This window comes from Papaver somniferum, chromosome 11 (assembly GCF_003573695.1).
Source record: "Papaver somniferum cultivar HN1 chromosome 11, ASM357369v1, whole genome shotgun sequence".
NCBI lineage: Eukaryota > Viridiplantae > Streptophyta > Magnoliopsida > Ranunculales > Papaveraceae > Papaver > Papaver somniferum.
In genome coordinates, this window is record NC_039368.1 from 45,372,845 (window position 1) to 45,387,724 (window position 14,880).

The window sequence follows — 14,880 nt, forward strand, 5'->3', positions numbered from 1 at the left end:
TCCCAAAGTAAAACAAAGAAATTTGCTTATGGAATTGTTAAAACTAATAACATTGGTCATATTATGGACATTGCAGGAGAAACATGTTGGTGTTCAAACTCAGAGAAAGCCGAGTCCAGAGCATGCAGAAAAGCAGTCAGATGGATGCAAAAATACAATGATGAACGAATAGTTTTCCTTTATGACAATCAGAATGTAATCAATAGTATGAGGAAGAAGGATGATTTTGTCGTTGGGTGGAGATCTAGAGCTACTCTAAATCAAGCTTTGAGTTTCAACCGATTTCTTGCTAATTCTTCTTTCTTTTATATCAAAAATACTTGTAATAGGTATGCGGATAAATTAGCTAAGATTTTAATAAGACACGGGTTTTAGTTTAAATTCTAGATATTGGGATAAGTCTAGATAGATCAATTGTTTTTTAAGCTATGTAATCAAAACATTGTATTCTCGGCTGATTAGTTCGCAATATATTTCCTTTTATCAAAAAAAAAAAAAAGAAGAAAAGAAGAAGAAGAAAAAAGAACATAAGAGAAAATCAAGTGCACATCTTTCGAAAGCAAAAGTCGCAGCAATATTTATAAAACGTTATTACTTATTTAATTGTGTCTTCCCTTCTTAGTCTTCTTGCCGCTTTCAAGTCTTTTTCGTGCAGCTTCAAACTCTTCTTCAGAGGGTTCAGCAGATTCAGATTCTGACTTGCTTCCGCTATACCTTGACACCATGGACGAGAACATAGAATCAAACTGTTCTTTCCTTTGGCTCCTCCGCTGAGTAATCACCGCAAGAAGATTCTCCGATTCTGCCTTTGGAAGTTTGTTAGATCTGAATCAACAGATTTCAATGTGAAGTTAGATGTCATAATAATATGAAAACAATCCCCACATGATAATTGCACAAAAGATAGCTTACTTCTTTTTACGTTCTGTCGGAGGTTTCATTTCATCAACTTGTTTCACCCAACGCTTGTAGGCTTTAGTTTCCTTGAGTTCATCTGTACCGAAATGAGAAGACTGTTTAACTCAAATCTGAAATATGCCAAACTAAATGAACACTACGCCCCCTGAATTTAGAGAAAACTAGTTCAATGGCACTTGAATATTATGTCCTTGATAATAATTGAGAAACATTAAAGAAAGTCCCTTCTAAAATATCTGTGTGAATTCTTGAATACAGCTCATTCATATACTAAATGATCAAAATTACTGAATAGGTAGTAATGGCTACTTACCAGCAGCTATTGCCTCGTTAAGGATATCTCTAAAACGGTGTGAATCCAGCTTAGGATCTGAACAGAGCATTGAACAGAAAACCCTAACCAAAAGGGGATGCTCTAGTCAGTAACAAGACATTCTTTAGCAAAAGCTCATGACAGAATCACTCAGACTCATATACCTGTTCATGTTACCCTTGTGCTTCTGATATAGTTCCTTCAAATCCTTAATTTCTGATTCAGATCCTCTATAGTTGGCCTCAAACTCCTCAATATCAGCTTCAGTCACCTGCAAGAACCAAAACATACATAAGCCTTAAAGATAACAAGGGTGAAAAAGAATATTGATTAACAGTGGAGCTTCTGGCTACAAAAATGGTAAAACCTTTTTGAACACTGTTCTGAAATACTCTTGCATGTTTTGAGCAACATCACCAGCAAAATCCTGTTAAAATCAAAGCAAAATGAGAAAAGAAGACAGATATGCCTCTTGATCAATCAACTTAGTAGTTTCAAAGCAAAAAAGAACTGGTTGAATAAACTAAGCAGTCACTCACAGCATCATCAACACAACCAGTCTCATCATACAGTGCCCTTTTCTCCTCATCTCCAATAATTGAGATCACCTTTTGCAGTTGCTGAAATTTCTCTTTTGCTCCCTGTTTACAAAAGACACGAAAACATAAATGTAAGAATATGAGTTAATCCACGAGACACTAAGAATCATAAAAAGAGTTAAACCTTGTTACCTCGTCATCAGGGTTCTTATCTGGATGAAGGCGCAATGCCAACTTATAGTATGCCTTCTTTATCTCTTGTTGAGATGCCGTCTTCTCTACACCAAGAATCTATATAGGCATTGGGTCATACTAATTAGTAGTTCTGCATTGCCGTGTTAAAAAATAAAACTGTACATGAAATGAAGTAAGACACCAAGACTGGTGCAAGAAATTCAATCACACTTTGTTTCCAAGAACCTTCCTGTGAGTAAACTTGTATAAAGAGTTAAAGACATCTCAAGCTCATGAAAGGTTTTCTAATATCAACCAATTTGTTTACGTGTCTTGGCTTTAGGCCGTTTTTCATTTTTCCTATTATATAAAACACTAGCTTATCTAAACTCAATATAATACTTACACATTATAGAATTTTTTTTTTTAAACCCAACTACAAGACATTATTCCTTAAAATTCATACAAAATGAGGAAGCATAATAAGGTACAGATTACCATAATATGCCATCAACACAAAGAAATCTTAATTTCTATGAAGACAAAGTTCACTGCAGCGAGTCAACAGACCAGACCCTAGGTTAGGACATTAATAGGCTAATCCTTCCAAGGATGCCTAAGTCTGGTTGAAGTTTAAGAATCTCTATCCAGACAGCAAACCTTGATTTGGTTCCTAGGTATAGCAGGCTTTTCATATAAGCACTCAACAAGTTCCCCATATTATATTATATAAACGCTCATTTCAGACTCAATCAATGAGTGGGACATTTAACGTTAGAACCCTGACTTCAATACTTAAACCCTACATCATCTCCGCAACAAAGTGTACAAAAATTTCAAAGCCCGTCATGATTCCGAAAATTCTAGATCAGGGTTTTGGCCTTTTGGGTTTGTACCGTAAGAAAATAAACCAAAACTGAACAAGATAAAAGACAGAATAATAATTCGCAAATGAATTTTAAAATACGCATGCTATCAAATTACCTGAACCTAGAGAAAGAATCCAAAACAAAATCAGAAAAATAATTAGGGTTTCATAAAATGGAATACTTCAAAAGCGCCGGTTCACATCAAATTTATCAAAATAATAAGTAATATATGAAAACAAATTTATCGAAATAATAAGTAATATATGCAAAAAATGAAATATTTAGATCACCTCGTACAAGCTTTTGTCTTTAGACGAAGAAGATTGGCTGATATCTTCTTGAATCTCATCTTCTGATTCTTCAGAAACCCTAGTTTTCTTCTTTCTACCCATTTCAGTCGATTGAGAGAGAGTGTGCGATAGAGAACAGAGAACTCTTTTTTACCCTAGAAAAATAAATAAGGTCTTAGAATTATTCGCAACAAGGCGTGTAATTTATAAAATATAATAAAATTTCCCGCCATTTCTTTCCCCCAGTTATCCCGAAATTTCATTTCCCGCCATGACAAAAAGTGATTTTCGTCCTAAAATGCCGCTGTTGGGCTGCACAAAACCGTACCTAGATATTTGCTTCATTTTTTTTTTCTTTTTTTTTAAAGGAAAAGAGGATTTTTTTTTATTACGTAGATAAGATTTTTTTCAAAAACTAAGAAGTGACTAGAGTCTCGGTTACATCTGAAATAGAACCATCTAAATATTTGGACATTCATCTCCGTGATATTAGATTTATCTACTAGAAATGGTCTTTTAATACAAAAAGAAGGATTGGCCTCCCGATCAATAAAAGCAGTAAAATGTTTTGTCTTGTTGGCAAGAGTGTATGCCGCTTCATTTCCGGTTCTAAGAACAAAATAAAAGCCTAGGAAATTGCTACAAAAAGAGGTCTTGCGCTTAGCTTCGTCCAAGATCACTTTGTTGGTCCAGGAGATGTCTATTGTCTGACATCTAGATACTTGATTAAAATTTCGCAGTCCCCTTCAATGCTAAAATATGTTATATGCTTTTCCTCCGCCCAGGTCACTGCTTGCAAGAGCCCTAAAGCTTTTGCCTCTTGTGGGTCAGCACAAATTGTTGGTCCTGCTCTTACTCATGTGAAGGTACATGCATCATTTCTTAGTATTACAGCAAAAGTAGGAGGAGTAGTTTCTGATACCCAAGAAGCATCAACATTTATTTTATTGGTGTGTTTATCTCGTGGGTTTGAGGGTACATTCTTGTATGATTCTTTTTCATGTTCTTGTTGCTGGGAGGTCTATCTTTCCTTGTCTAGAATTCTATATGCCGTTGTATCTCCTTAGATAAGCTCTGTGGAGACTGGGAAGTTCTTTGGAAGGTTTTTTTTTGCATCTAGCCTTCCAGATAAACCACATCTTAGTAGCCACTGGTTCTAAGGATATTACTGAATTAGGATTTTGAAACCAATCTTTACCTATGTCAGTTGTTTTGGTTGAAGTGTCGAAGTAGATATGAACTGGTGTTGATGGTGGATTTTCAACAAAGGACAAAAATGCAAAATCATGATGCATGTTTTTGACACGGCTTTCAGGCATGCGACGATTCATATTTTACGAAGCCATGATGAATATGTTTTCGAAAGCCGCACTAGCTGAGCGATTCGATCCCTGGCATTTCATCGTGCCCTCTATGTAGAATAACATAATTGGGTAGTTCTTCGTAGATTGAGAGCTTAACGCCTTCAGGACGTCGGTGACACTCACTGTTCCCTGACTACATGAGAGAGACCCCCCTTTATATAGAAGAACGATTAGGCGGTTCTCCGTAGATTGAGAACATTAACGCCTTCAGGACATCGGTGACACTCATTGTTCCCTGACTATGTGAAGAGACCGTGTATAGACTCAGGCGGTTCTCCGTGGATTGAGAGCATTAACGCCTTCAGGTCGTAAACAACACCCGTGACTCCCTGACTATGCACCAATCAGAATGGATGTAACGCCTTAACTGGCTAACATCCCTTCTGCAGTAGATTAATTCTGCCATGACATTCACCACTGAATTCCCAGAATGATTTATTTTTTGCTCCTATTTCATGGTCGAATACACGGTCTGCCATAAAATGGCAATAAACAATTGCTCTGATTCCATGATCGAATCCACGGATTGATCTCATGGAATGGCAATAAACAACTATATTATCTCATTACTCCGATTTCATGATCAAATCCACGGCTGATCTCATGGAATGGTAATAGGCAATTTTATTATTCTGATTCTATGGTCGAATTCACGGTCCCATGGAATGGTAATGCTTGTTTTATTATTCCGAATTCATGGTCGAATCCACGACTGATCCTACGAATTGATAATAAATAACTACTCACTTTTATTACTCAGTTTCATGGATTATTCTCCACTGAATTTCATAAACTAATAATAAATACTCAACAACCGGGCATCTGGACCATCACTGAGTAAGCCCCACAAAAATGGTGCAAGTGTACTCGACAATGATGCACGACTGAGCACCCGGATGCACAAACGAGCATTCAAAAAATATGGACAGATGAGGAGTCCTACGCAAAACAGGAGAAAACAATAAACAATAATAAAATAATAAGAAGCGCCATGGGTCGGGCCCTAGCCGTGACCAGTCCCATGCCTCTTCCATTATTTTTTCCTATTTTGTTATTTTCATGAACTCATGAAAACTCCTTGATTTTAGCAACTTTCCTTGTTTGAGCAAAACTCATGAATTCTCCATAACTTCAAGGATTCATGAAAAATAATATTATAAAACAGGGAAAGGTGTGTGCGACCGAGCAGCCTAGCCGGTCGGCCATGCCCAAACCGTGGCCGGTCCCATACCTTACAATCCCTAGCCTTTTATAGTTATTATTTCCTAATTTCATGAAACTCCTCTGTTTTAACAAAACTCATGGATTTTCCATAATATCACGGTTTCATGAAAAATAATAATATAAAATTAGGAAAAGTGTTATGGGACCGGGCAACGTAACCGGACGGTCATGCCCTAGCCGTGGCCGGTCCCACACCTTGCAATCCCTAGTCTGTTATAATTATTATTTTCCTCAATTCATGAAGCTCCTTGGTTTGAGCAAAAATCATGATTCCATCATAATTTCTCAAATTTTGCTCGAATCATAAAAAACTAAAAGCCAACATGGTCACACGACCGGCAAGCCTATCACGGTAATTTTAAATGTTAAAATACTCTTATTTTAATATTTACAAAATATTGATCAATTGAGCGTACATGCTCATTCTAACAAAAATCAAGAATTTCAGTCAAGATGAAACTCTTTTGAAAATTCACAATGTTGCTCGAACGCACATCAGAAAAATACTAAAACTCTCAGTACGGAAACACAAACACCATGGTAACATGTGCATGCCTTCTTGACCGACCAGGGTCATCCCTAGGGCTTGCACAAAACCGGTCCCACACGTTTTCATAATTCTGACCTAATTTGCTCAATTGCTCACACTGGGCCCAAATTCTCTCCAACCAACCTGGGGATTGCTCAGACGACCAACAGCTGGTCCCGCGACCACCAAGAGCCGGTTTCATGCCCTCTTGGTCGGTCCCACACTTTTTCATAACTGGGTTTTATCACCTAATGCTGAATCGAGCAATATTTCAATAAATGATGAAACCGGCATTTAATCATCATTCTTTCACCAAACCTCCAACTTAGGACCATGGTGCATGCTCACTCGAGCACTGGGCACCACATGAATTCCCATCATCCCCTGTGGTCGGTCCCTCTATCGCTCATGACCTATTTTCAGCAATTTATCAATTAACAGATAATTGATCTGAAATTAGGGTTTCGAATAAATGTTCCACGAATCATCATTCGGAGCAAGATTCAAACACTAATGAATTTATGTTGATTCAGCAACCAACATCTGAATTAATAATTTGGTAATCTGCCAATATTCTAATATTTTATTGGGACACGTCACCAATAAATAATTCGTCGAATTGAGCAATACTTGCTCAGTTGCTCAAATATTGATCCAGCTATCAATATTTAGTAATTTATCAGTAATTTGTCGAATTGAGCAATACTTGCTCAGTTGCTCGTCAAATTATCAACAATCAGTATTTTGTTGGATTGAGCAATACTTGCTCAGTCGCTCGTCAAATTCTCAATATTCAATAATTCGCTGAATTGAGCAATACTTGCTTAGTCGCTCAAATACTGGTCAGTAATTCATCACTGAATCTACAATATTGACATCATTTCAGATAACTACATGTTTGATCCATGAATCGCTGAGCATTCATCACTCATGCTGGATTCAACAAAACCTAGACTCAATGTCTAAACAGTCAACAACTGACTAATTCATACACGTCTGTCACTCAGACTCCACGATTCGTGAGACATCAATCACATGAAATTGGGGGATATCAATTAGGGTTTTGGTCTGGCGGCCTACAACACGTGGATTCATCCACAACGAGAAATGTGAATTAGTCGTGTCAACAGTTGAAGGAGTTAGTAAAGTATTGGGTGAATGATCAACCAAGTCTCCGCACAATCTGGAACTGGTTTCACCACGATCTCCCACTTTCCCACTCTTTCACTCAAGAAACCATCACACTTACAGGGATCAAGGTGTTCACCAATCTGAAAATATAAATAAGTCTCTAAATCCATGATTGAAGACAACGAATGATCACGAGCTATCAACAATTGTCTACACAGAATTTCTCGAGAAACTACTCTCAAGAATTCATCAATCTATCAGAACTTATTCGAACTCATCAGTTCACCAAAATTGCAGAAACCTTCAACACATCCACAATCCTTGATCATCACTGATCCCACACAATTCTCAGCTTCCCTCCTACAGATTAACCCATCTCCCTCTTTTGCAACCGAATTGACTCCGGAACGTCCATTGACTTGGTTTAGGCCGGAGTCCTATAGATTGATCTCTCGAATCTAATCACTCCCTTTGCAGTGCATCTGTGTGAGGTTAAGAAGTTTACTCGGTTGAGGAGTCTCGACAACACGCTCGTCTCTTCATTTCCCTAAAAAACCATCGACTCGTTTGTCCCCATCTACAGATTGGCGACCACAATGGGAGATTAATCTATCGGTTGCAATCTCACATTTTCACAAAATGGCTGGTCTTAGGTCTGGGACAGTTACAAACGCGAACGATGCTAGCACTAACAACAATAACAATGAGGGTATCCCGGAAACCATCCCCACCTCCAACACCGACGGTGGTGATGTCACTCCTCCTCACAACAACTTGGAAAACGATCCTCTCTTTGGAAGACATCCTGAAGAAGTCAGAGGGAATCCACCCACCATGGCTGACCTCATCAAAGTGCAAGTGACTCTTGCCAAGAATCAAACTGACATGGCTGCAACACAAAAGGTGATGTTCGGTTTTCTCAAAACTCGCACTGACAAGATGTCTGAAAAACCTCAATAAAAGGGAAAAGGTAAAAAACCTCCTTCAACTGACGATCCAGAAGTAATTCCAATTAATACAGTCGACGATGATGAAGCCCAGAAGGCTGCTGAGAAAATGTCGTCAGGAAAGCCTGCCAATTTCATCACTCGTGAAGAGCTGGAGCATTTCATGGAGAATCGTGGGAGAAACATTACTCCCATCGTCCACCGTCATTAACCTCCATACTCGGCTGCTACACAAAGGATTCCTCTCCCAAAGGGTTATACTTCTCCAACATTCACTTTGTACATGGAACTGGGAATGCCCGAGAACATGTTTCTCGATTCTTAGAAGCGCTAGAGGAGCATGAACATAATCATGTTGTCCGGGTGAAGGAATTCTCAAAATCTCTGACAGGCCGGGCATTAACCTGGTACAACAACATCGCACCAGGAAGCATCGTTAATTGGGGAGCAATGGTTAACGCTTTCTACAGGAAATACTTCTTCGTCTCTGAGAAAATTACTCTTTCTAACTCAGGAAGGATGGCACAAAAGAATGCTGAAAATCCCAATGACTATGTAAAGAGGTTCAGAATCCAGGATTTGGATTGCCATGATCCCAACGTTACTGAAAAATAACTGGTGGATTTGTGTATCAACAGGATGATCCCAGTCTACAGAGCTTTGCTGGAAAATCTCCATTTTTAGACCTTCTCAAAACTTCATGATGCGGCCAAGCGATCAGCAACTACTGCTCCCGCCTTGTTAGAAAGAACGAAAACTGTCAAAGTAGAGGAATGGAAAGACACTCGAAGCAGCATTTCCAGGCGTTTAATCAATAAATAGTACAATGTCGAAACTTCCATGAATGTTGCTGAAGGGAGCCAGAGAAAGGCTGACGCACAGCAACATAAGAATGCTCCTCCGGCATCCCATCCCCCAAAAGCGCCAATGAAGGACAATCAATCCAGGAATACACAACCACCGGTTCAACATCAACATAATGATCAGGATGCACCTGACTTCCCCTTTTATATTGAAGAAGTGATCGAATTATTGGAAGTCTGGATTCAAGATGGTGCAATCCAACTACCACCTATTAAGAATGAACCAATTGAGGAATAAATGGAGAATCCGCGCTACTGCCATTTCCATAGGTATGTCAGTCATCCAACAAGTGATTGCAGAACCTTGAAGCGCATATTCAAAGAGAAGGTTGATTTAGGGGAATTGAGGACTGAAGGGGTGGACAAAAATCCTCTCCCAATCAGAACATTTACACTATCCGAGCAGCCATTCAAAGAGGCAGTTCAATCCTTGACTGAGCACGTATGTGAATTGTTGTACTTGTCAAAATCTCAAAGAGATGACATGTTTGTTGCACTGAACCACATCGTGTCAGGAAAACGATTAGCAATTCAAGAGGCACTCCTTGAACCTCCGGCCACTGACAAAGAGATGTATGATTGGGGACTGCTCACCACGGTACATCTCAAGGGAAATGAGTTCAGAAGAGTGCTAATTGATGTTGGCACATCTATCAACATCATTTCTCTGAAGACTCTCAGGGCTGCGAGTATCACTCGCCAAGAAGCAACTGACGCTCCTATTTCAGTCAGAGATCATGAAGGAGTCTCCAGAGAAGCATACAGTTTTATCATCCTTAAGATAAAAATCGGCTCGACTTGGGATGAAACCGAATTCCACATCATCAGAGAAGATCCTGGATATGATATGGTTCTCGGACGGACATGGATCCATGCCGGCCAAATGAATCCAACATCCTCAATCGTACGCTCACCTACTGATGAAAGCTCTGATTCAGAAGAAGCGGAAGACATTCCAGCATTCGAGCATCTGGAAGCGGTCAAGGCTTTGATGGAACTGACACAGAAACCTGGAGAAAATACACATTTTTTCATCAAACGGTTCCGTACTCAGGCAAGTCTGACTTCCCTTCATGCACCTATACTACCAATGTTTAATCATATTGCCCTGGTACGGGGACTTCTTCCCACTGACAACTTAGCCATCGCAAAGTGCTATGAGTAGATAGCCTCACCGCGGAGATATTACACCAAATGGTTGAATATAGAGCTTCTTCAAACTGAGCATTCTGTCAAAAAGTTTATCGCTGAAGACATGGCTAAGCATGACAGGCAGTATTCCGAATAATCCCCTTTTCACGAGTGTCCATATGTACCACAACCGTGGAACTCCCCTACTCTAATTCAAGGAATCCCGAATCAGCAGAAGATATTCAAGGCACGGAAACCAAGTCTAACAAATTCAAGGAAGGAGATTTAGTTCTTAAGGCAACTAAGCGTGATCTCCATTATGCAAGGAGCTTCAATTGGGAAGGATCTTTCATGGTCGCAAGATCCATAACTGGAGGCTACTACAATCTAATCAAAAAAGATGGCAGGGCCATACCAGTGATTCACGAAAATTGTCTCAGGGCTTTTGATGTTTGAGGTACTCGGCAATTCAGACGTCCCCTGCTCATGATGCAGAAATATCTGATTGGTTTTTAGGATTTTCTTTCACATGTATTTTCAATTCCTCTAAAATGTTTGCAATACTTGCATTCAGTATTTGAATTTAGAAATTTATCAAAATTCAGTTCATTTTACTTAAAGAAAATCTCTATCAAATCCAAAAGAAAATCCTCAATCATTTACCAATCCAAAACCAATTAAGAAATCAAAACCGAAGTAAAACCTCACATCTCTTAGAAGTTCAAAGTTCAAGGCATCATAGAAAGAAAACTAAAGAAAGTCAGCAAAATAAGATTTCTGTTTTTCTGTATCCTCCAAGACTTGCAAAGTTGATCTCTCTGACTCTAGCTTCCTGGTCAACTCAGCAACTTTAGCCATTTTCTTCATCACGGTCACTGGTGAAAGGTGCGTTGCCTTCTAATTCTTCCTTGATAGCATCAACCTTTTGACGAAGCCACTTCAGGTTGAAGCCGAGTTCTTCAGCATTCTTCAAGTTGTACTCCCAATCAAAGAGTACATCTCGAGTAACGGTATTTCTTCAGCATTTTTCAAGTTGTACTCCCAATCAAAGAGTACAAATATCATCTATAACACGCAATATGTTTTCTACTTGCCTTGTCAAGAAATAGCTATGCTCCGGATCTTTCGTAACGACGATATGTCCATACATCTTCCACAACTTCTCATACATAGCAGCATATCCCATGGGAACAATAAACTCACCAACTAGAATATGATATGGGAGTGTCTCACCAAATGGAGAAGCGAAAGAAATCCCTGCATTGGGATATTCATGCACTATTATCCGGTTCTCAGGCACTGGAGCAGCGTCAGCAACCATAGGGACAACTTCAGTCAGAGCATCTTCTTCCATCCTCGATTCGGGTTCCATCATCTCGGGCGCAAATGGAGTTGCAGTCACCTCCACGACATAAACAACAAGTGTTTTATGACCTTGAGGTGCAGGGATGGAGGTCTCATTACCAACGGCTCCAGGGTCGCTCAAGTCATCATTATTGGATCCATTATTCTCAACTTCGGCATTTAGTACCTAATACAAGACTACATGGGATTGGAATGATTCAAGCATGGAAACCCAATACATCCATAAAATCCAGCATGTAGGCGAGCTAAAATCATCTAATTTCTTTACTATGCATCCAAGACATGAGAAAATAGTGTAGAAACCATGAAACACGTTTTTCAAACAAGCTCATCTGAAGAGATTCTACACGGCCCTGTATTAAATGATGAACTGGGAGAAATTAGTAAGGAATCTAAGATTGAGTCATATACCATTCTCTTCGTATGGATGTTCTCTACAACATATAAAAATTTCATAACAATCGGATGAACTAGCAAGGATATGTGGCCAAAACATTGGGCAACATGCAATCTGAAAAAGTTCAGAAAGTCTCCTGGAAGTTTACTGTTTCGCCTTTTTCAGTCCCTAAACATGCTCAAAAATCAAAAAGCTTCTTTAAAAAAAAGCTTGGAAATTTTCTGGTCTTGAAGATACATATGCGGATTGCGAAAATTCGACTCCGAACGAAGATTCTATGGTGTTTTTATTAAAAGGCTGAAATCTGAAATTTTCTGGCGACATATTTCAACAAAATTACTCGTATACTCACATGGATTCTCATTCATTCATTCACAAATCAGCAATTTCATTCCTCTATGAAGAAATTACAGGAGATATACTTACTAGGGGAGTCTCTAAATCATTTGAAGGTTCGACAACGCCGATCTCTCCATTGGCAACTCCGCTATAACCATTCGGTTAAGGATTTCGGGGATCCTCCATATTCCCATGTTCCAAAGAAGAATGTGCTTCATCAACATGCTGCTTATCTGCAATGATTTCCTCATGGATACATCGACAACAATTATCATTAATTCATTTAAAGGCATATTACGATGATTGACACAAAGAAAGATACTTACTTCGACTTCCTCGTCAATTCTGGATCCCTGAATCGTTTGACCGGGAGAAAAACGAAGACCGTCAATAACCGATGGAGAAAAATTCTGAAACGAATTAACAATATTCTTTCAAGATCCTAATCACTTGGACGAGAAAGCCGCAACAATAAGGAAAAGCGCTAACAACTCACCAAAGAAGCGGCAGGGGACTGCACATCATTCGGTATCATCCTATGAGATGTCTTGCTCCTACCTTCTCCGTCTTGGGGACTTTCTTGAAGGTCTAAGAAGTCTACACGGATTCTAGATCTCACAACACGACCATCCTACACAGAATTAACAAGTGATTAAAGTGCAACTATCACATTCTTTGCCAAAATCATGAGAAAGCTTACATGTGCGCATTCTGGAGACGTCTCCCTCTTGTCACCACGAGAAAGGTATTTAAACCTTGGTCGAGCATAAATCAAGTCAAGGGAAGGAAAATCTTGTGCTGGAGATTTAACATCCATCACAAAAGCATACAAATGCTCAAGCTGTTGACGCCAGAAGTCTATGTAACCCGAAGTCACAAAATTAGCACGATCAGAGCATGGGAATAAATACTCATTTCCCTCCACATGGGTCCAATCTAAATTAGCCTTCAGATACTCAACTGATGGTTTGTTCATTCGGTGACCTGGGACACACTGGTCGACTCCCATTTGCCGAGCTTCCCTGTCGATGTTATATTATTTTACTCGGAGTTCTCCATGCATTACTGATACTAGGTGGCCATGAGTGCAAATCAATATGAAATATCTCTCTCCGTCATTCAAATCAGTGCCAGTCTTCAACGTGACATTTTCCTCAGCAATATTAAAAGTGATCAATTGCGATAAGAGATCAGGGACCAACACCCAGGGGTGAAAGTTGAACTCGGATTCAATGTCCAAAATGTCAGTAATACATATATTGTATTGCGGCTGCTTTGTGGACCACCGCATGATCCTGGTGTTGTCTTTCTCAAGGAAAGTATGGCGAGTGTCGATATTGGGTACTTGCAAGACACTACGGGAATTGGAGTATATTTCTCAAGATGCTCCCACATCAAATCTTGGAGGAACATAGTATTAACATATGTTTCGATTTTCATGAAACCATTGGAAACGCTGGAGTCTATAAACAAAGAGTCTAAATTGGAAAACAGTGAACCCAAAAATAGATTACCAATTGGAAGTTTCTCACCTTTAGCCATCTTTATGGCGAATGGAATCACAAACGGCTTCAACATATGTCCAGTATCTTCAAGAACATCACTAGAGAGCCACAAGCATAAGAAAGCAGCAATGGACAAGGCGCCATCAACGGGTTCTTCAAGGGCTCTATCCCTCGGCCACCAGTATCTCAACCATTGAGCATAAAAAATTTGGGAGACTCGTTGAATTCATGCATTTTAGCTTCCAAAGTGCCAGATATCAACTTCTCTTGTGCTGAGAGTTCTTCAGGGAAATTTCCAGTGACTGGAAGATGCAACAAAGCAACCACATATTCTAAAGTAACAGTGAACTCTCCCCATATGCATATAAAGGTGTGAGTAGGGATGCACCAACGAGCAAGTGAAGCCACGATACCTGGTATGTCATGATTAAATCCCCAGCGGCTTGAATGGCTCGTGTTACTTGTGCACAATCCAGCATAGTCCTGACACGGCTGTAACCCAGCATATGTCTTGCCTATCCAGAGAAGTGTGCCAACAGTTTTCGGGAAATCTTGAGTTCCACATGAGAAGCCAAATAATGTTTCCCTTCCAAACGGAATCGAGTTATTGCTGAAGGAGAAACCAACTTGTTCTGAGCAGTGGTCCTGGGATTTATAAGCAACCGAAACGAGCAACCTAAAGGACGCTTTTCAGGCCTGTACAAATACTCAAAGAATATGTCTTTGATGCTTGGGATGTTTTTGGGTTTGGGAATCTCCTCCTTCCCCTGAGAAGTCCCAGAATCGCCGTTTTTGGAGCAATCGTCATCTATGGAAGACGCATCTGTAGAAACATCCTCTCTGGAAGTGTGTCCTCTAGAAACGTCACTTTCAGCACCATCATGAGATCGATTCATCTCTGCAAAGTTTCTGCGACATTCCACACGAATTGCATCAACACAATGGAATCAAAGTAATCAAACAATCACGATGCTCACATCAG

General features: G+C 39.6%; 1 protein-coding gene across 1 annotated transcript; it reads right to left on the bottom strand.

The window, feature by feature from the left end:
- Positions 1-556: 556 nt before the first annotated feature.
- On the bottom strand, positions 557-3,401 carry LOC113322792 (chaperone protein dnaJ 6-like). The gene is made up of 8 exons (XM_026570944.1): positions 3,104-3,401; positions 1,963-2,061; positions 1,771-1,872; positions 1,599-1,658; positions 1,396-1,502; positions 1,232-1,314; positions 913-994; positions 557-825 (listed from the first exon to the last, which is right to left on the bottom strand). Exons 1-8 carry the CDS (start codon positions 3,203-3,205, stop codon positions 600-602), a joined length of 861 nt encoding a protein of 286 aa, XP_026426729.1. The 5' UTR covers positions 3,206-3,401; the 3' UTR covers positions 557-599.
- Between the last annotated feature and the right edge of the window lie 11,479 nt (positions 3,402-14,880).